This window comes from Rhincodon typus, chromosome 7 (genome assembly GCF_021869965.1).
Source record: "Rhincodon typus isolate 14 chromosome 7, sRhiTyp1.1, whole genome shotgun sequence".
Taxonomy (NCBI): Eukaryota; Metazoa; Chordata; class Chondrichthyes; order Orectolobiformes; family Rhincodontidae; genus Rhincodon; species Rhincodon typus.
In genome coordinates, this window is record NC_063338.1 from 54,091,038 (window position 1) to 54,112,873 (window position 21,836).

At 40.2% G+C, this 21,836-nt stretch overlaps 1 protein-coding gene across 2 annotated transcripts in view; it reads right to left on the minus strand.

Annotated features, from left to right (window-relative positions):
- Window positions 1-21,836, minus strand: part of wdsub1 (WD repeat, sterile alpha motif and U-box domain containing 1) — a 58,445-nt gene that overhangs the window by 30,913 nt on the left and 5,696 nt on the right. For both annotated transcript variants that reach the window (XM_048599559.1, XM_048599558.1), the window contains exon 2: window positions 9,773-10,237. In XM_048599559.1, coding sequence (XP_048455516.1) covers window positions 9,773-10,170 — 398 coding nt within the window. In that variant the 5' untranslated portion in view covers window positions 10,171-10,237. The remainder of the gene's footprint in view (window positions 1-9,772; window positions 10,238-21,836) is intronic.

Genomic DNA, 21,836 nt, shown 5'->3' on the forward strand with positions numbered 1-21,836 from the left:
TTCATCCAGCTCTACACAGTGTTATCTCAGATTCTCCAGCATCTGCAGTTCCTACTGTCTCAAATTAAATTCAATTCTATTCAAATTTAAAACATTTCTGCTTTTCGATCCTATTCCTTTAGGCATGAATTCTTGTGTTTTGATTTCATTTTTTATGATTATATTAATCCATAATCCTGTGAACCTGTAATCTTAAATTCTTGTCCACATCTACCTCTTAGACTCATGTCACCCATACAGCAAACTCGCTTTCTTAGTCCTCATGTCAATTTACACCACCCGACATTTATCTGTGCTGATAGTCATTTTGTTCTCCTAAGTACATACCTAATTCCTTTTGAAAATTATTGAACCAACATGCAAAATCATTGTATCCCAGATCAAAATTCATTATATACAAAAGAAAGTTTCATATCACCTCCAATTTTTTCACGAATTACCTAGTTTCTGCTTATTTACTCTTCAAACTGTTTATAATTTTGAACACCTCTACCAAATGTCCAAGAAGAATTTTATCTCCTTTCATCATGCAACAGAAGCTTTTCATACCCCATTATTACTTCAGTGAATCTCCTCTGGATTCCAATCCATTGACATGCTTCCTAAACTGCTGTGGTCAGAATTGGTTGCACATCTCCAACTGACTGCTTATGCAGTCATTTTTAAGTAAAGTTTTACCGTAACTTTCTTGCTTTTGTGTACTGTGCCTCTACTTCTAAGACAGAGGATCCTTTCTACCAACATTCTTAACTTGTCTCAGGATTTTCAAAAATTTGTAATATTTTACCTCCAGGTTACTCCGTTTCTCCATTCCATTAAAATTGTATGTCTTTAGATAGTGTTTCCTTGCCTTATCTGCCTACCAATATAGAACACTACATAGTCAATGGTGATAAATTATATCGTTCACAACCCTATTACTATCCTCCTGACTGTTGACAACATTTGAGTTTGGGATCATCTGCAAACTTTGAAATTATGGCCTATATATGCAAGTGTAAAAGTGACCTGAAGGCACATTCTCAGTTCATTTCTCAAGGCAAAATGAATAGTTACTGGAGAAACATTGGTTAATTTAGAAGAACCAGCATGGATTTGTTAAACAAATCCTAATTCGATGTTTAGTGATGACTTAATGGATGAGGTTGAGGAGGGTAACACTGTTTATGTGGTGAACTTGGACGTCAAAAAATCATTTGATAAGCTGCTGCACTCCAGACAGCAATTTGAAAAAATGTTTGAATTCATAGAATAAAAGGGACAATAACAACATGGATATGAAATTAGCTGTGTGACAGAACTGCAGAGCAGTAGTGAACAGTTGCTTTTTGAAGTGGAGATATTTTACATTGGAGCTCCCTAGGTTTTGGTGTTAGGATCTTTATTCTTCTTGATAATACAGTCATGATCTTGACCTTGGTGTAAAGAATGCCATTTCAAAATTCACAAACAATACAAAAGTTGGAAGTGTTGTGAACAGCAAAACAGATGATGTAGAACTTCAAAAAACAGTTTGGTGGAATGGGCAGGTAAGATTAAACCTAATGCACAGACGTAGTGTGAAATGATTAATTTTGGTTGGAAGAATGGACAGTATTTTTCTTGTAGTTATTCTACAATGCAAGGTGCATGACTTGTATATACATTTTAACATCAATTGTTTTAGAGTTTTGATTTTGAACAAGTCATGTGGGTTTCTGTCATTGTGTATGAGCAGGTTTACTGATTAACCTGCCAATATTTCTGGAACCAGGGCTTTCAAAACTATTATGAGAGAGATAGTTCTTAAAGTGCTAGTGGGGATTTCTTTGCATTCTAAGAGTTTTATGAAGAGACAGAGTAAACACTGAAGAACATTAGGCTTCTGTTAGAAGGATCAGGGACGGATTTTGTTCTGATTGGGGGACACTTGGAAACTTTTCGCTTTCAGTTTACAGACATCCTGATTAAAAGCTGGATGCACGGAAAAGTTCTCCTGGAAAAAAAATAGTTGGTTCAGAACAGTTAGAAGTAGGTTACCTCAGTTTTAGGATTTAGTTTGAAAGTTCCAGACCAACAGGTATTTGGTTAGAACCCTGAAAGGGTTATTCGAAGTTGAGAAAGTCCAAGTTAAGTTGTGTAAACAATCAAGGAAGAGCCTATCAAATTCTCAAGACTGGGAATTGAAACAAACAGCTAAGTTAAATCTAGAAGGGATTCTTTCTGGTGTTCAAGTATTGTAAAGGTTTACTATTGCATAGATGGAATATTGTATTTTGCTGTATGCTTCCAAATCTTCCAAATTCTTTCAAATTGTTTTGTATAAAACACAGCCTGGTTTATTCTATTTTATTTTGCATAATAAACTTTTGATTTTCTGTAGCATTGCAGACCTGCAGCATTGCATGCATGTGCTTCAGTGTAAGAACAACTTTAATTAAAAAATACTACAAAGCCAGATTTCAGGGTGGGATCGGACTTGTCCGGTAATAATGTCAGCTGGGATCACAATAATTCTTTCATGAAAGTTGCTAGCATGCTTTCCCATTCTTATCTGATGGTGAACTGAGATTGTTGCACTCCAGTGGCTTTGTATGTCCTGTGAGATAGGATATGTGCTGGGATGGTATTGATAGTCATAGATTCACCAAATAATTCGTTATATTGTCAGGCTGGTGGACCACTTCAAAGGACATTTAACAATCAACTGTGCTGCCATTGCCTCAGACTCACCTGTAGGCCAGACCAGGTAAGGATGGCAAATTTTCTTTCCTAAAGGACATTAGTTAACCAGATGAGTTTTTACATCAATTAATAATAGTTTCATGGTCACCATCAATAAGATGCTTTCAATTCCAAATTTTATTAATTCAATTTAAATTCCTCCAGCTATTCAAGAGACTTGAATCGGACAGCCACATTGACAATGAAATTTAATTACAGTTTAGTGCTATATTTTGGTAGGAAGAGTGAGCAAGGTAATGAACTACAAAGTACAATTTTAATCGGGGTATGAACAGAGTAGCCTGGGGGACAGAAGTGCACAAATTTTTGAAATGTTGTGACTATTTCAGAATGTTGATAAAAAGGTAAATGGCATTCTCAATCTCATAAGTAGTGTGCTCCCAGAGCTTCGGCCTCTAAATTGAGAGTCCAGTGACATTAACACTATGCCACCATCACTGTCTAAAGAGAGATGGTATAAAAGATACACTGTAAAAGGGGTACAGGAACAGAAGGGCAGTGGTAATATATGCATGTGAAACAACTATCCATTCTTGTAAAATCCTACCTGTAATTAATATTCTTTAGGCAAAGAAATGTGCCATCCTTAATCTGGCCTATATGTAATTTCAGATCCACAAAAGATGCAGTTGACTCTTAAATGCCTTCTGAAATAGCCCAACCAGCCAGTTTTATCAAACTGCTACAAAAGGAATTAAGCTGGATGAATCACTTGGCATGAGCTGGGCACCAGAAATGACGATGCCAAAGCCAGCCATGTTGACCCTGCAATGCCCTCAAAACAAACATCTGGGGCTTATGCCTGAAATTGGGAGATTAGTCAAGTCTAGGCAAGAAACAGCCTGACAAGATAAGAAATTATTTGGTGAATCCATGACTACGTTCCAGTCATGATCAAAATCATCACAGGGTGTATCGTATCTCACAAGACACACAAAACCACTGAAGTGCAACAATCTCACTCCCTTTTATATGCAAATATGCTACTCGCAGATTCACTTACCTGTGTGGTTAGTCCCAGACCTGATCCTATCTCCTGCCATTGATAGGATTGTGTAGTCCTTGGCAGTAGATGGTGGATTTTCACTATCGGGGTATCTACTTTTTTTTTTTATTCTCTGCAGGATATCATTCCCCATGGATAATGAGAATTTGGCATACAATCAAAAGGAGTTGCCCTGGGAGTCCAGATCTAGCAATGTGGAACTGGGAATGTAATAGGTGCTATTGGCCATCAGTAGTAAGAGAATTGTGTTTAATCACATTCTGGAACCTCATGGCCCAGCACATCCCCCATTCAGTGCTATAATGCCAAAGGACCAATCCTGATTCAATGAAGATTGCAGGAAGGCATTGCAAGAACTGTACCAGGCAGACCTAAAAATGAAGTATCAACCTGATGAATCTACAACACAAGACTACTGATCTGTAAATAGTGGTAGTAGCATGCAGTTGGCAGAGCTAAGCAATCCCACAATCAACAGATCAGGTCTAAATTCTGCAATCCTGCCACATCTAGGGTGAATGGTGGAGGACAATTATGCAACTAACAGGAGGCGAACAGACTCCACAAATATCCCCATCCTCACTGATGGGGGAATTCCTCACATTGGTGCAAAAGATAATGTTGAAGCATGCCAGGTATGGAAGGTTTGAGTTATAAAGAAAGTCTAGATAATCTGGGACTTCTTGCAGTAGAGCATAGGAGGTTGAGAGGTGACTTTTTTTTTTTAAAATTCGTTCGTGGGACTTGGGCATCACTGGCATGGCCAGCATTTATTGCCCATCCCTAATTTCCCAGAGGGCAGTTGAGGGTCAAATACATTATTGTGGGTCTGGAGTCACATGTAGGCCAGACCAGGTAGGGATGGCAGATTTCCCTCCCTAAAGGACATGAGTCAACCAGATGGGTTTTTCCAAAAATCAGCAATGGTTTCATGGTCATCATTAGACTCTCAATTCCAGATTAATCCAGGTGAGATTTGAATTTAGGTCCCCAGAATATTACCTGGGTCTCTGGATTAATAGTCCAGCGATAATACCACTAGACCATCATAATACCAATAGGCCTACTCCCTATAAATCTATAGAGGTTTATAAAATCATGAGGGGTATAGATAGGGTTAATGGTAGGTGTCTTTTCTGTAGGATGGGGGAATATCATGAGTATGGGGCATATTTTTAAGGTGAGAGAGATTTTAAAAAGATGTGAGGAGAAAATTCTTTACATAGAGGGTGGTTCGCGTGTGGAATGAACTTCCTAAGGAAGCGGTGGGTGCTGGCACAGTTACGACAATTTAAAGACACTTAGATAAGTGCATGAATCGGAAACGTTGAGAGAGATATGGGCCAGGGTCAGGCAGGTGAGACTACTTTAGTTTGAGATTATGTTTGGCACGGACTGGTTGGACCAAGGGTCTGTTTCTGTTTTGTATGACTCTAAGACTCTATTGCAACTAACAACAGCCAGAATTGCCAAGTGCTAAATCCATCCCAGCCTCTTCAAGTCTCCAAAATCACAGATGCCACACTTCAGTCAATGACAACGCTTTGGCAATAGTACTAAAAGACTTGCACCACAGAATTCGCTGTTTCCCTAGCAAGCTGTTCTAATGGAACTGCAACAGTGATATTACCCAGCAATGCAAAAAAATGGCCATATCTCTCCTCGTCACAAAAAGTAGGACAGATCCAAAACAGCCAATTATTGCCCCAATAGTTGACACTGTCTTATTAGCAAAGTGACAGAAGATACCGTCGACAACCCCGTCAAGTTCCTCTTGCTCAGCAATAACCTGTTTATCGATACTCAAATTGGGTATAGTCAGGGTCAATCAACTCCTGAGCTTATTAGTGTTGGTCCAAATATGGACAAAGGAGCCTAATTCCACAGATGGGGTGAAAGAGATGATACTTGACACCAAGGCAACGTTCGACCGAGTACAATATCAAGGAGATCTAGGAAAACTGGAGTCAACAGGAACTGGAGAAGGGAGATCTTGGTTGTTGGAGTTCAATCATTTCAATCAAGAGCCACTGCAGGAGTTCCGCAAGGTAGTATCCTAGGTCCATCTTCAGTTGTTTCACTGATGACCTTCCCTCAAAATGATCAGGAGTGGGGAGATTTGCTGATGATTGCATAATGTTCAACATTATTTTTGACTCCTCAGATATAGAAGCAGTCAGTATCCATTTGGAACAATACCTGAACAATATTTAGGGCTGATAAGCAGCAAGGAACATTCAATGCTGCAGGAACAAAGCAATGATGATCCAGAAACAAGGAAGAATTTAACCATCGCTCTCTGGTATTCAACTGCATAGTCCATGCTTAATACAACCACCATACTACCTTTATCTGTTCTGTTACTTCCTCAAACTCAGAGGTCAGTTAGCTCATTTGGCTGGACAAGGCAGCATGACACCAAGCACAGGTTCAATTCCTGCAACAAGGTTACCCTGAAGGTCCTCCTTTCTCAGCCTGTACCGCAGCTGAGGAGTGGTGGTCCTCAGGTTAAACCATCACCAGTCATCTCTCTCTAATGAGAGATTAGCTCTATAAAAGGCCATTGGTTAGCTCAGTTGGCTGGATGGCTGGTTTGTAATACCAAAACGGGTTCAATTCTCACACTGGCTGAGGTTACCATGAAGGACTCTTTTTCCCAACCACTCCCCTCATCTGAAGTATAGTGATCCCCAAATTAAACCATCACCTGTTGTCTCTCTGTAATGAGAAAGCAGCCTCACGATGACTGTACCTTTAATTCCTCAAACTGGTCAATAAGGATGGTCAAGCATGACCTTTTGAAATTTATGACGACTATTCTGTGTTATGTTTTTGGTTTCTAGATGACTTTCCATTACAAGTTTGTTAAAGATTCCACCGCATTTATTCTTCCCCCTCTAGATTTGTGATCTTTCAGTCCAGTCCTCTAACACTTATTGGAATTACATGCCAGATGTGTCTAATCAATCAATTCTATTCCTCCTACACATCTTAAATGCCTTGATTTTCTATTGATTTTTTTCACAAGATGTCACCCGCTTTGCTTTAGCTTTTACTAGGGAGAATACCAAAGCAGCTTTTGAATATTTCTGCCATTCCACCGCCAATATCAGAGCGTTATTCTGCATAATCCACAAGTGACCCTATCTAAATTCCCTTTTGTCATTTATGCATTCAAGAAGAGTTTATTTTTATTATTTAATGTCATAATTCCTCTCTGCTTTTCTAATTTGCCATTCAAATTGCATTGTTTGACATCCTTTCCTTCACAATTCTAATTTCAATAGTATACTGATATCACTGCTACAAATTAGTATATCACCACAACTAAGTCAAAAATTCATAGGATTTATGAATTTTTAACTATGCAATGTAAAAAAGTAATCATAGTAATTTTCACACTGATCCAAATTTTACACAAATTGAGGTTTTTAGGCTTCAGAACTATTTTGTTTGATAACACAAACAGTAAAAGAACACAGACTTAATACAAAAACAAGTATGTCTATAGTACCTTTAATGTAATAAGGTATCCTAAAGCACTTCACAGAGGCATCCTAAAGCAAATTTGACAGCAACCCACCATGTCTGCTTGAATGTTTTTATTGCTGTGCACAGACTATTCATTTAAGCACATGCAACTGTTAAGTTTCTGTGTGGCCATGTACAGTAACAAAGGAGACAGGAACATTTAGGCCACTACTCATTTGCAACGTATTGAGGAAATACTGTAAGCAACGTAAGAAGACATGTGAACAGATGACCAAAAGCTTGATCAAACAGTGTTATAAAGGAGGAAGGGGAAGCAGAGAGGGTAGAGAGAGATTTAGGGAGGGAAATTCAGAGGTATTAATCTTTGTGGTAAAGGAACAACTAGCCATGGTAGAGTGATTCAAATCAAGGATGTTCAAGAGGACAGAATTATAGTAGCAGATGTCTTGAGCTAGAAGAGATCACACAGGTAGAGATATGCAAGACCATAAAGGAAGGTGGAAATTTTAAAATTGAGTTCATCAGGAGCCAATGTTAGTCAGTGAGTATACAGGTGATGAGTGACAAGGACTTGATGCAAGTTAGGATGCAGGTTACAATTTTAGTTGACTCTCACTTATGATGGATAGAACACAGGAAACAGACCAGAAATGTGCTGGATTAGTCACGTCTTGAGGTGAAAATTACATTCATGGGGATGCCAGCATCAGATGAATGGAGACAGATAATGTTGCAGAGGTGGGTTTAATGATTATATAGATGTGGTTTGAAGTACTTCAGGGTCAAATATAACACCAAGATTGCACACAGTCAGACAGTGGCCAGGGAGAGCCATGAATTCAGTGCCTAGGGAACAGATTTGTGTATTAATTTTGATCAAGCAGCCAGGAATGGGCATGGTATTGGTCCTTGCGATTCGGAACTTGAGACAAGGGATAAACAAGAGAGTTGAAAGCTTATCCAGGACTTTATGTCAAGCAGACAAATAACAAAGCTGCAATCATGGGTTTGCGACAGTAGTTGAGTGGTAAAGTCAAGTCTCAGGCACACATGCAGAAGCTAATTTTATGCTTAAATTTTCTGAGAAACAGCCGATGGTTGAGGAAACAGCCAATATGGAATTTTAAGCCTCGCTATAAATGATGATGCAAGTATTATGATCTCAGCTGATGGTAATATTGGACGTTAGATCCCAGAATGAAAATTGGCTTGATAGTCTATAAGTTAGATTTTGTTTTGTTTACTGTGCAGTTCAGTCAATGAACATATTCATAAGAGGCTGACTACATTCTTTTAACAAAAAAATAAAGTTTATCAGTCAATGAGAAGTGCTAAAATGATCTCATTACAAACACCTGAAATAAAGACTTCTCCTTTATATCCCAGAAATACCCCCACGCAGACAAACCATAGTGAAGAGTTATCCCTATCTCCACATTAAAGCTTCTTGCTCAGATAGAATGCCTGTAGTCAACTTCCTTTCCGCAAAACTCAGTTAATGTCTCTCCTCAAGACCCTTAAAACAAACAAACTGCTAATTCAACTCATTATTTGCCAACATGGGTTCCCTAACATTATGTCTTCAACGACCTTGTAAGATGTCTTCCTCTCCGACAGTCCCACAGCCTTCTGCTCCTTGAACGTTCTCCTTACTGACTTTTAAGTACCTTGGGACTTCACCCAGCCATGACTACATGGATACTGCTAATAACAGCACCTTTGTTACTCTAGCTTCTCTCCCTGCATGGATAATGTTGACTCCTCTCTCTCTGGTGGTCATAAAACACAAGTCAGCAAATACCTTAGCAATTATTTCCCCATGTGACTTGCTTGTCATTTAGCTGAAATCACATGACTTCTTGTAAATGCTGTGTTAAGCACAATGTTCAAATGACTTTCTGACCTTTAAAACAAAACAGGTCAGCATCTAGACAGAATTGAAAAATTCAAATCCACTTTAGAACCCAAGCCTGAAATAATGTAAAAATAAATATTATGAACCTTCAAAACAAGGGAAGGAGAAACCACAGGGTCATGAAGTGATATATTTTGATACGCTGGGTGGAGCAGAAAATGGGAGGTGCCACAAAATGGACCAAGAAAGAATCAATGATATTCAATGCCCCAGAGCAACAGAGAAAGGCAAGGAGGGAGAATATTATAGCCACAGTTACACTGATGTGTTGACGAGTAACCAGATGGATGCAAAGATGAAATGGTGAACTTGAAGTTAAAAGCAATATTGGAGGTGAATCTTCAGTCCAAACAGACATATAATTGACAGTAACTTATTTTAAAGTCAGGTTATTTGCCATTCATGGTTGAAATTACAGTAATTCAGTTTTGCAGAGGTTTGAACAATAAACAATACTACTGCATAAACAGAGAGCTTCAATTCAATTTCGTATCTGCAATTGCTCCAGAGGCCCAGATTTAAATGAAACAGATGTATTCCACATAAAATCATAAGCAAAAATCTTAAATCAAAATATAAGTTGAAAAAAACTGCATGCAATTATTAATGAAAAAGCTGCAAGCTCTTTAACTAACCTGCGAAGTTTCTTCCTGTGAACATCCCATAATGCCACAGTACCATCAGCTGCACCAGATATCAAATAATTGGAATTATCAGAGAATTTGCAAACCCTTACTGGACTTTCACTCGGCTGTTTCAACGTTGCCAACTTTTCCCCCGAACTGGGATTCCACAGCACAGTGTTCCCATCAGTTGAACTGGAAGCTAGAAACTTCCCACAGGAACTAAAGCAACATGAATGTACACCATAACTATGACCTTTTAGTGGTGAGAAAGAGAGCTCTGAGAAATCCTTCAATAAATAAAGGCGTATTGTTCTATCCAGTGAACAGGAAGCCAGGTAAGTGGAAGAGAAAGCACAACAGTTAACATCATCAGTATGGTCTGTGAAAGTTTGGACGAGCGTTACCATGGCCAACAGTTTTGAATATTGCTTCTATAAAGAGCTTGGTTTTCTTTCTCTCTTGAAATGGTGAAACCTGTAACGACATCCAGGTAAAATAAACGGGGGTTAATATCAATGTGTTATCTGCAAAAATGATTATGCAATTGTCAGAAAAGTTATTTTGTTGTAATCAGAAATGAAATATAAAGGAAATTTCAAAACAATTTTGATTCAAAGAATATTTTGTGACTTGCTAATTTGACTGCCAGTATTAAACCATAAAAAGTCCTCCCTTAAGTATAAGAGATGTCAATGTCTAATAAAAATGTTTTCAAAATGAATGAGAGAATCATATAAATGTACTGCACAGGAGTGGTTCTCCAGCCCATTGTATATATGTTGGTTCTGTGGAGGAGCAATCATGTTTAGTCCTATTTTTGGCCCATAAACTTGCAAGTTCCGAAGTTTTACATCCATACATACTGTCCAACTTCTTTTCAAAATTATTTATGAGATCAGTTTCATCACCATTGCATGCAGACTGCTCCAGAAGTGAACAACTCTAAAAGCTGTCACTCACTTTTTGAACTTCAACCATTGATTCAAAAACCACAACTTCTGATTATTGAGCAACTCACCAAAGGGAATAGTATCAAAACCCCTCATCATATTGAAAATCTCAATTAGGTCACCTAATAAACCTCTCTATTCTGGATGCTATTGCTCTAGCATCATAGAATGGTTATAGCACAGGAGGCCATTCAGCCAGTTGCATCCAATGACAGCTTTCTGCAAAAGCAATTCAACTCCATCTTTTGCCTTTAGCACTGCAAGTTTTCGCTTCAAAAAAGGGCTCAAAAATTTTTTGATGACCTGGATCGAATCTACCTTGAACACGCTCAGGTAGTTGCATTTGACATGCTAACCTTTCACTGCACAAATCATTTTCTCAAGTCACCTATTGTCACCCTTGCCAAACACCTATAAACTGGCTTTCTGTAGTTCTCAAACTGGTTGCTGGCAGGAATAATTTATCCAATTCACTTTCTCCAGTTTTGAGTACTTTTAGCCTTTAAATCTCTAAAATGTCCCTTAGAAGGCCATGTGCACCACAATCAAGCATATTACCTTCTTTGACACTGTTACCTCACTAAAATTGCAAACAGATTATTCTGTCTTGCCTTGAACACATCTACGCTGGCGTCCTTAATTAGTCCATACTTGTTTAAGTAATTGTTAATTTGTCCAAACTGTCGTTTCTAAAAGCTTTTGCACCAAGTTAAACTGACTGGCATGTAGCACTGAGCTCCTCCTCACACCCTTTTTGAACAAGGAATAACTTTTGTAGTTCTTCAATCCTCTGACATACCACTGTATCTGAAGTGCTAAAATGAGAATGACCAATGACCAAAGACAAAGGTCTGAAAAAAAATTGTGGAATATAGACAGGGTGAAGAAGCCATTTGGCATGCTTGCCTTCATTGTTCATAACATGTTCCTGCAGAAGATGGAGCATGTATGGAACAAGCTGCCATAGCAAGTGAACTGAGTTCTGAGGAAGGGTAACTGGACCAGAAACGTTAACTCTGTTTTCTCCTTCACAGATGCTGCCAGACCTGCTGAGCTTTTCCAGCAATTTTTGTACCTTATTTACTTACTGTTTGTTAGCAGCTGTCAAAGTTTCAGAACATGACAGCTTATTGCTGTGAAAAGGGGACCACGTTTACCTTTCTCCAACAGTTCTGCACTATGAAAGAACTGTCAGAATGAAATGTGGGTCCTCATTCCTGAGGCAGCCTGAATGGAATCTCATCTCAGAAGTGCAGAGCTCCCTTCTCTCACAAAAAAAGGGCTCTGTGTAACACTGTCACTCTTCAAGAAATCAGCCCATTACTTTTAGTCTATGTTTACCCATTATTACCCTCAAAACTTGGATCAATGCATTTTTTTTAAAAATCAAAGCAACCTTAGTATTTTAGCATTCGTTGCAGTTAGTACATTTGATACAGCATGAGTTCACATCAACTCGATTATGTAAATATGTAGCAAAGCAAAGGGACTACTGCAGTGCTTCGAAAAATTACTTTCCAATGTGACCCCATTTCAACTCATTGCCACTTCAAGGGGAATTAAGGATGACCAAAAGGCAATGCCTTAGTTCCATGAATATATAAAAAAAACTTGAAAAATAATGTAGCCCCAGACAACAGCAAATACAAAACAGCAATAAAGCAGCATAGCACAATTCAGTGTACAAGTAAAATTTGCCTATTACATATCAACATAAAATTGCCACCAAGCTCTCCATATTCCCTGATGACTGAAGACTCATTGAATAACTTCACTCTAACACACATTATGAACAAAGAGAACAAAGAACAAAGAATATTACAGCACAGGAACAGGCCCTTCAGCCCTCCAAGCCTGCGCTGATCTAGATCCTCTATCTAAACCTGTTGCCTATTTTCCAAGGATCCGCTACCTGCCCATTCATGTATCTGGCTAGATACATCTTAAATGACACCACCGTGCCCGCCTCTACCACCTCCGCTGGCAACGCATTCCAGGCACCCACCACCCTCTGCATAAAGAACTTTCCACGCATATCTCCCTTAAACTTTTCCCCTCTCACTTTGAAATCGTGACCCCTATTAATTGAGTCCCCCATCCTGGAATAAGGCAAATTGCTTCCCACCCATCCACCCTGTCTATGCCTCATGATTCTGTAGACCTCAATCAGGTCCCCCCCCTCAACCTCCGTCTTTCCAATGTAAATAATCCTAATCTACACCACCTCTCTTCATAGCTAGTGCCCTCCAAACTAGGCAACATCCTGGTGAATCTCCTCTGCACCCTCTCCAAAGCATCCACATCCTTTCAGTAATGTGGCGACCAGAACTGTACGCAGTATTCCAAATGTGGCTGAACCAAAGTCCTATACAACTGTAACATGACCTGCCAACTCTTGTATTCAATACCCCGTCCGATGAATGACAGCATGCCGTATGCCTTCTTGACCACTCTATCGACCTGCGTTGCCACCTTCAGGGTACAATGGACCTGAACACCCAGATCTCTCTGTGCATCAATTTTCCCCAGGGCTTTTCCATTTACCGTATAGTGGCCAGCCTCCAACCCTCACACTCACCTTCATTCAGCAGCCTCCTTTCCGAAGCTCTCCATCCCACGCAATGAACAACCCCACTTAACACCACAAAAAAAAAACGAATAAAACTATAGATGCTAGAAATGCAAAACAAAAACAAATTGCTGGAAAAAGTCATCAGGTCAGGCAGCAAAGCTAATGCTTCAGTTCAGGTAACCCTTCTTCCACTCCATCCACCTGCAAAACCCGACAGTCTGGCTCCTCCAACAGTCTTAAGGCAACATTAAACTACCTTCAGGGCCCGCAGCCACTTTCAAAGCCATGCTATTACAACTGATACACTGCACAGCATTAAATATAATATCTTCGATCAAATTATCTTCCTTGAAAAGGAGGCTGATTAGATGGAATAGTCTGGTTCTAGCTTGTCCTCACCCTCTGCTTTCTCAACTTGTCAAACATTGTCGGCTGCAGGTGTTAATTTGCCATTTGCTGCATCTCTTGCTCCAAAACTCTCTAACTTGTCCCATTCAAGATGGCTTCACTTGAAAACACAACAGCATTCAGACTTTGCCCGTTGTGCAGAAACACAGCAAACCTACATGGCACCAATGCCAGCAAGAGGAGAAAGCACACTCCTACTATGTGGACAGGTCCCTTTTTGCCTTTGTAACAATCCTATAATACTGCACAAGTCAGATCCCAGAGTGAAACATGGTTTAATTCATCATCGGCTTTATTTTTGCAGTTTGGTTACCAAGGTGGTTAGTCGCTGAGTATATTCACAGAAGGTTGATAATGTTCTTTAAAGAAAAGTGAACAAGTTTGTTACACAAACAAAAAGGACACATAACATGCAATTTAGAAAGATCATAACCTAAACAGAAAAATGCAAGACTCACCAATTTTCCCAACAATAACCTTTACAGATACACAATTCCATTGAAGTATTGTTTTCCTAACTTTAAGACGTTTTACTGAATTGACTCTTTCCAGTTTGATTCCCTATAGTTTCTTTTCAGCTCTGAGACTTGGAAACTTCTTTCCAGTTTTGACAGCATGGTTTTCTTTTCAGTTGTCACAAGCTAGAAACTTCTACCAACTCTCTCGGCCTGGAGATTTCTATGAAACAACATTTCTCCACCTGGAGACTGCCAAACTAACCTGCCCTTCTGCCAATATGAAACTGTTTTTCCTGAAGTCAATTTACTGGTGACACCTTAAAAAAAACTGCAGATCCTGGAAATCTGCAAGAGTTGGAAGAGCTGGAGAAATTCAGCAGATCTAGTATCATCTATGGAGAGAGAAACAGAATCAACATGTCAAGTCCAATATGATTCTTTTTCAGAAGTTAAAGGAGCTATATTTTTTAATGCTAGTATCAAAGCAGGAACAAGTGAAACAGATGGTGAGCATGGCCAGAGGAAGAAACAAAGGCAGTGATAGTTGTGTCACAGGAGAGCTATACAAGTAAAATAGTGTACATGTTAGCTGTGAAAAGGAGAAAATGTGTCCACTATGGTGAAAGCAAAGCCGACAAGACATGTCCGGGGGGAGGGGTGCATCAAGGGATATTTTAAAAAAAAGTATAGAGACCACACTCTGAAGTTGTGCAACTTAACATCAATTCCTTGAGGCTGTAAAGCGCCTAAGTAGAAATTTCCGTTCTTTTGTGCACAATATAATATTTTTTGGAATTGAAACTAAGCAGCACCAAGAATCTTTCAAGTTAAGGATTATGCCTTACAACAGCCCGCTGATTGGTTAAGCTGCAGACTGTGGAAAAGTTGCAAGTGTCAAGAGTAGCAAGGAATGGAAACCATCCAAAGCCTGCAGACAGAAAGCATCTCTCTCTCTCTCGGTATGGGAAAAAGACAGACAAAAAAGTTAAAAGACAGAATTCAAACAAGAAATAACCTAAGTACACCTGATCTACCATTGAGTTGAAGAATGACCATCATCCTGCAGGCAACAGCATGTCATCATTGCCATATTAGAAGGACTGAGAGAAAATAACTCTCCCTCTTGTGGTTTGGATTTCAAATCTTTGGAGTTTTGTTGACCTTGTACATATTCTTTTTTCACATATAATATGTGTGTAACTGTTTTTCTTTTGTCTGTGTTAATCCTAAATGCGTACATATTCGCTGACTTTGAAGAGGTAAAGCATAATATGCACAGTAAATTAGAAATCCTCTTTTCACTGCATGTTAAAAATAACAATAAAGAGTTTTTATTTATTACTGACATTTATTACTGTGAACTGCTTTTGTCCTCATTCTTGCAAGGAGGATTAGAAGGCTATGGCCAGTGCCTTCATAATTTCCAATCTTCCATCTTTCATGCATTTCATCCATCAAATTCTAGTATCTAATTTCTGAACCATCTTCTTTCACTACGTCTTGGTCAACATTTTCTTCATTGGTAAAGTCAGTTGCAAAGTACTCATTTAGCACTTCAGATATTCTCTCCATGCATAAATCCAATCAGCCCCAGGCCTTCTTTTACCACATATACACGTCTGCTATACCACGAATTGACCTCTATAATGCCACTATCCTCTCAATTATCACGACCGATTCGACCACATTCATCAGACTGAAGCAGAACTCCAGCAGCTTTTCTGGATCTTGGATCCTCGCCACTATAGTCATGTTTGGACTATCTTTTTCAATTCTTCCTCCCTTAGATTTAAACCTTGCGGTCCCTGCCGTCTTTGCTCTTGGATCAATTTCTCAGATCAGAAAAAGTGGGAGAAACGCTTCAAAATGGTCAGCACTAGGGCCAGTGTTCACTATTTATGGGGAACAACATTCCCCCTAAGCTGCACAGCTACTCAGAGGGTGCACAAATATCAATCACATGCTGATCATTTCAGGTTTCTCCAGCTACTGTCGCACAGACTTTGGAGGGGGAGGTGTGCGGAATGGCTGCAGAAATTAAAGGGAGCATGTCTTAGAATTTAGAAGTACAATGTCAAAATTTGTGAGTGACAACACATTTGTTGGGGCAGGGCATGTTGTACTTAGTACAGAGAGGGGATGAAACAAATACAGCAAGTCATTAATAAACTTCCAGCATGCATGTAATTGTCAGACTAGATGGCAATGTGAGAGATAGTAAATTTCAGTAGAAAGAATAAGGAGGCCATATAACAATTAGAAAATAAATGTCTAAACGCAAATCATTATCCCTGAATAGGTCCACAAATTTATTCTAAGAAACTGTCCCGAATATATTATGAATCCTCTTTAATGATATACCTTTGCCAATTTGATTTTCCAAATCTACATGAAGATTAAAGTCACCCATGATTACTGTCTTCTACTCTATTATTTCTTACCTTGACCTACATGGATTCCACATCATCCAATCCTCGATCATTTCTTGCTATCATACTAACCTTCCATTTCATACTAACAAAGCTGCCACCCCATCCTTCCCTCCCTATCTGTCCTTAAAAAATGTCATATATCTCTAAATATTAAGTTCCCAGCTTTGATCTTCTTGTAAGCATAATGACAATAAGATTATACCCATTAACATATTTACTTGCACCATTAATTCCTTACCCTTGTTCTGAATATTAATATACACAATATGCATTATCTACATAACATGCAATCAAGTAAACAGCCATTGATCTTGCCTTTTTCCAAACTTTCTCCCTTTAACCCAATTTGCTGCTGTTTTTGTCTGTTCATAGATTCCATAATTTCTTGTCCCACTCTGGGTATTGTTATCCAAATAGGTGTCCTGCAATCCTGCCATAACCCTCCTGCTTTGCAAACCTACAGCTCCCTTCTTCCACTGTCTGCTCCCCGAACCAAATTAGTTTAAATCCATCTTTACAACTCTAGTAACTCAATTTTCCAGAACACTGGTCCCAGCACATTTCAAGTGAAGTTCATCCCACTGGAATAGCTCCCTTTTACTCCAGTTCTGGTGGCAGTACCCCATGAATTGAAACCCATTCCACCCACCACATTCCCTGAGCCTTAACTTCTTGGCTTCATTTACCCTATTCTAGTTTTCCCGTGGTGCAGGCAAAAATCCCAAGATCATCATTTTGCAAATCCAGCTTTTAGTTTATTCCCTAGCTGTTCAAATTCTTTCAGTAGAATCTCTTTTCTAGTCCTTTCAATGCAATCCAGACCTGAATGACGAGAATTGGATTCCTCTCCTCCTACTCTAAGTTCCTCTCCAGGTCCAAGGAGATGTCTGCAATCCTGTCACGGAAAGGTAACACTGCCTTCTGGACTCATGCTCATGGCTGTACAGAACAATATCAACCCCCTAATTATACTATTCCCCCACCTAGGTGCTTATTTCCTCCTCCTACTTGAAGGGATCCCACGACCATAGTGCCATAGTCAGTTCGCTCGTTCTCCCCAGGGTCTCCACTCTCAACCTCACCGGTTGCACAAACCTCCTAACTGTTGGATAATCACAGGGGAACATGGTCTTTGGCAACAAAAGAGTCAAAAATTAAGAGGCAAAGAATATTTTAAGTTTGACAGGTAGGAAAGATCAGTTCTGAAGAAAAGTCAAGGGACTCAAAATGTTAACTTGGTTTCTCTGTCCACAAATGCTGCCAGACCTGTTGAGTTTCTCCAGTCTTTTTCTACTTGTATTCGAGTAAAGATTGTGCCTGTGCAGCTGCTTTTATTCAACTTAAAAAGAGAAAATGATATTTTCCTCAGTAGTAAACTAAAAATTGCGTGCTAGCAGCATTTCACCTTTTCTTTGTAAAATTATTTGAATACAAATGCGACCACAAATTTAAAGAAGTTTGCTGATTAGGTTTGAAAAATGTAGTTTACTTAAGAAATTGTCTCCAACTGAAAGGGAGAAGATTTGTTTACAGCTCTGAGTGTGTGAAGACATATTTACTGTTGAACGTTGAATGGAAACATGTGACATGTGGAAACAAAATGATACAGGGCTAAACAATGTGAGATTTTTAATACATAAATATTGGTATCTTCTATCTAAGGTAAATATACCTTTGAAGTAATTTTAGTAAGTCTTTCTAATTAAGAGAAATATTAACCCTTTATGTGGACTACTGGTTGTACCAGTCATCCACTGTCTCTGGAGTCAGAGACAACACAGCTTGGAGCTGGAGGAACACAGCAGGCCCGGCAGCAGAGGAGCAGGAAAGTTGACGTGTCAGGTTGGGACGCTTCTTCAGAAATGGGGAGGGGGAAGGGAGCTGGGAAACAGAGAGAGGAGGGGTGGGGCTGGGGAAGGTCAGTGGGATGGTGATAGGTGAGTGCAGGTAGGGAGTGGTGGGGATCAGTCAGTGGGATGGGTAGGGCAGATAGGTGGGAGAGGTTGTGTCAGGTCAAGGAGGCGGGGTTGAGAGGGGGGGTTGGATATAGAATGAGGCCGGAGCTGGGGAGATTTTAAAACTGGTGAATTTCATGTTTAGACCATCGGGCTATAGGCTCCCAAGGCAGAATATGAGGTGTTGCTCCTCCAGTTTGCGGGTGGTGTCATTGTAACACTGGAGGCGGCCTTGTGACACTGGAGGCAGGATGGATATATTGGGGGTGGGGGGTGATTTGGTGCATACAGAGCACATATGCTCTACAAAATGGTTTCAGAGTCTATGTTTGATCTCACTGATTTAAAGGCCACATTGGGAGCAACGGATACAGTAGACCAAGTTGGCGGATGTACAAGTGAACTCCTGTCTGATAATGAAAGGTTTGCTTTGAGCCCTGAATGAAGGTGGTAGTGGGGGGTGGGGAAGGTGTAGCACTTCCTGCAGTTGCAGGGAAAGGTGCCAGGTGTGGTGGGGGTAATGGAGAGTGGGGACCGGACGAGGGACTCGCGGAGTGAGCAGTCCCTACAAAAGGTTGATGGGGGGGAGAGGGAAACATCTCTTTGCTCATGGGGTAGGACTGTAGATGGCGGAAGTGGCGGAGCATAATACGCTGGATGTGGAGGTTGGTGGGCTGATATGTGAGGACAAGGGGGATTCTGTCTTTTTTAAATATTTTTATTAATTCTATTTTCTATTTTATTTTTTATAGGACCGCAACACCCCCCTCCAGTGATGAAAAATGCCCTCAACCGCATCTCTTGCATTTTTCGTACTTCTGCCCTCTAACCCCCTCCTCCAACAAAAATGGACAATAAATACTGGCCTAGTCAGTGATGTCCACATCCTGTGAACAAATTTAAAATACCATCTCATATTTGGTCTTACAAAACATTTAATGCTAAATACTTAGATTATTTTTCACACCTTCTTTTAATCAGAGGAGACCAGGATGTCAAGCTTTGACATGTATACCAATACATGTCCATTATGATCCTTTTAAGTTTGTCTGCACCCTCTCCAGTGCCTCTTTTTGTTCTGTATAGGAAGTTCCCACTTAATGTCAGGAATGCCTTCATGAAAACCACAACTTTTAAGTTCAGCATTGATTTTCACAGGAATCAATCTTAAAAAAACGAAGTTCCCCACACAGGAAAGAAATATTATACCTCTCCTCTAGGTAGGAGCAAATTACTGCAGATGCTGGAATCTGAACTGAAAACAAAAATGCTGGAGATCACAGCAGGTCAGGCAGCAGCCGGAGAGAAAGCAAGCTAACGTTTTGAGTCTGGATGACTCTTCAGAGTTGATGTGAAGTCTGGAGGGGGGAGCATTCACGCTATAGTGGGGGTTTGGAGTGCTGGGGGAGAAAGGACGCCAATACATGGCTGCAGGGCTGGTGCAGGAGGGAGGGCTTCCATTATGTGCATGATTGGAGCACATTCTGGGGAAGGTGGGACCTGTACAGTAAGGACAGGTTGCACCTGAACCAGAAGGGCACAAATATCCTGGGAGGGAGGTTTGCTCGAGCTATACGGGATGGTTTAAACTAGATTGGCAGGGGGTGGGAAACCGGATTTGTAATTCAGAAGATGAGGTATTCAGCCTTCCAAAAGACACAACAGGGAGTGAGGTTGTTAATAAAGAAATGCGGTCGATGGAATGTAATTGTGGACACAGAGATGGTTTCAGGTGTGTATACTTCAATGCCATAAGTATCAGAAATAAGGCAGATGAACTAAGAGCACGGGTCAGTACCTGGAACTACGATGTTGTGGCCATTACAGAAACTTGGGTAACTCAGGGACAGGCATGGTTATTGGAAGTTCCAGGATTCAGATGCTTTAAAAGAAATAGGGAAGGTGGAAAAAGAGGTGGGTGAGTGGCATTGCTGTTCAGGGCTAGTATAGCAGCTACTGAAAGGCAGTTCGAGGATGATATGTCTACAGAGTCAGTTTGGGTTGAGGTCCGGAACAAGAAAGGAGCAGTCATTCTTTTGGGTTTTTTTTTTTTTTTTTTTTAACAGACCCCCTAATAGCGCCAGAGAAGTGGAGGAGCGGCTTGGGAGGCAGATACTGGAAAGGTGCAGAAGTCACAGGGTTGTAGTCATGGGTGGCTTCAACTTTCCAAATATTGATTGGAAACATTTTAGTTGTAATAGTTTAGATAGAGCGGATTTTGTCCAGTGCGTTCAAGAAGGATTCCTGACACAGTATATAGATAGACCAACACGCGGAGAGGCCACTTTGGATTTGGTGCTTGGCAATGAACCGGGCCAAGTGTTAGACCTGTTGGTAGGAAAGCATTTTGGCGGTAGCGATCATAACTCTGTTACTTTTACAATAGTCATGGAAAAGGATGGGTACATACAGCAGGGTAAGGTTTATAATTGAGGGAAGGGTAATTACAATTCTGTTAGGCAAGAACTGGGTAACATAAAATGGGAACAGATGCTGTCAGGGAAGAGCACTATTGAAATGTGGAGGTTGTTTAAGGAATGCATACTGCGTGTGCTTGATATGTTTGTCCCTAGCAGGCAGGGAAGATGCGGTCGAGTGAGGGAGCCTTGGTTCTCAAGAGAGGTCAAATGACTGGTTAAGAGGAAGAAGGATGCTTATGTAAGGTTTAGGAAACAAGGAACGGAAAAGGCTCTAGAGGGATACAAGTTATCCAGGATGGAGCTGAAGAAAGGGCTTAGGAAAGCTATAAAGGGGCATGAGAAAACCTTGGCGGATAGGATCAAGGAAAACTCCAAGGCTTTTTACACGCATGTAAGGAATAAGAGAATGACCAGAGAAAGGGTAGGGCCGATCAAGGATTGTAAAGGGAATTTGTGCACAGAGCCAAAAGAGATAGGAGAGGTCCTTAATGAATACTTTTCTTCGGTATTCACAACTGAGAGGGACCTAGTTGTAGAGGAGGACAGTGAGAAACAGGCTGGTAGGCTAGAGGAGGTCGCTGTTAATAAGGAAGATGTGCTAGGAATTTTGAGGAAGTTGAAGATAGGTAAGTCCCCTGGGCCTGATGGGATTTATCCAAGGATTCTATGGGAAGCGAGGGAAGAGATCGCAGGGCCTTTGGCGATGATCTTTTCATCCTCACTGTCCATGGGTATAGTGCCGGAAGATTGAAGAGAGCAAACGTCATTCCCTTGTTCAGAAAAAAGGGAATAAGGATAACCCCAGAAATTACAGGCCAGTTAGTTGTACTGGCGTGGTGGGCAAATTACTGGAAAGGGCTCTGAGAGATAGGATTTAT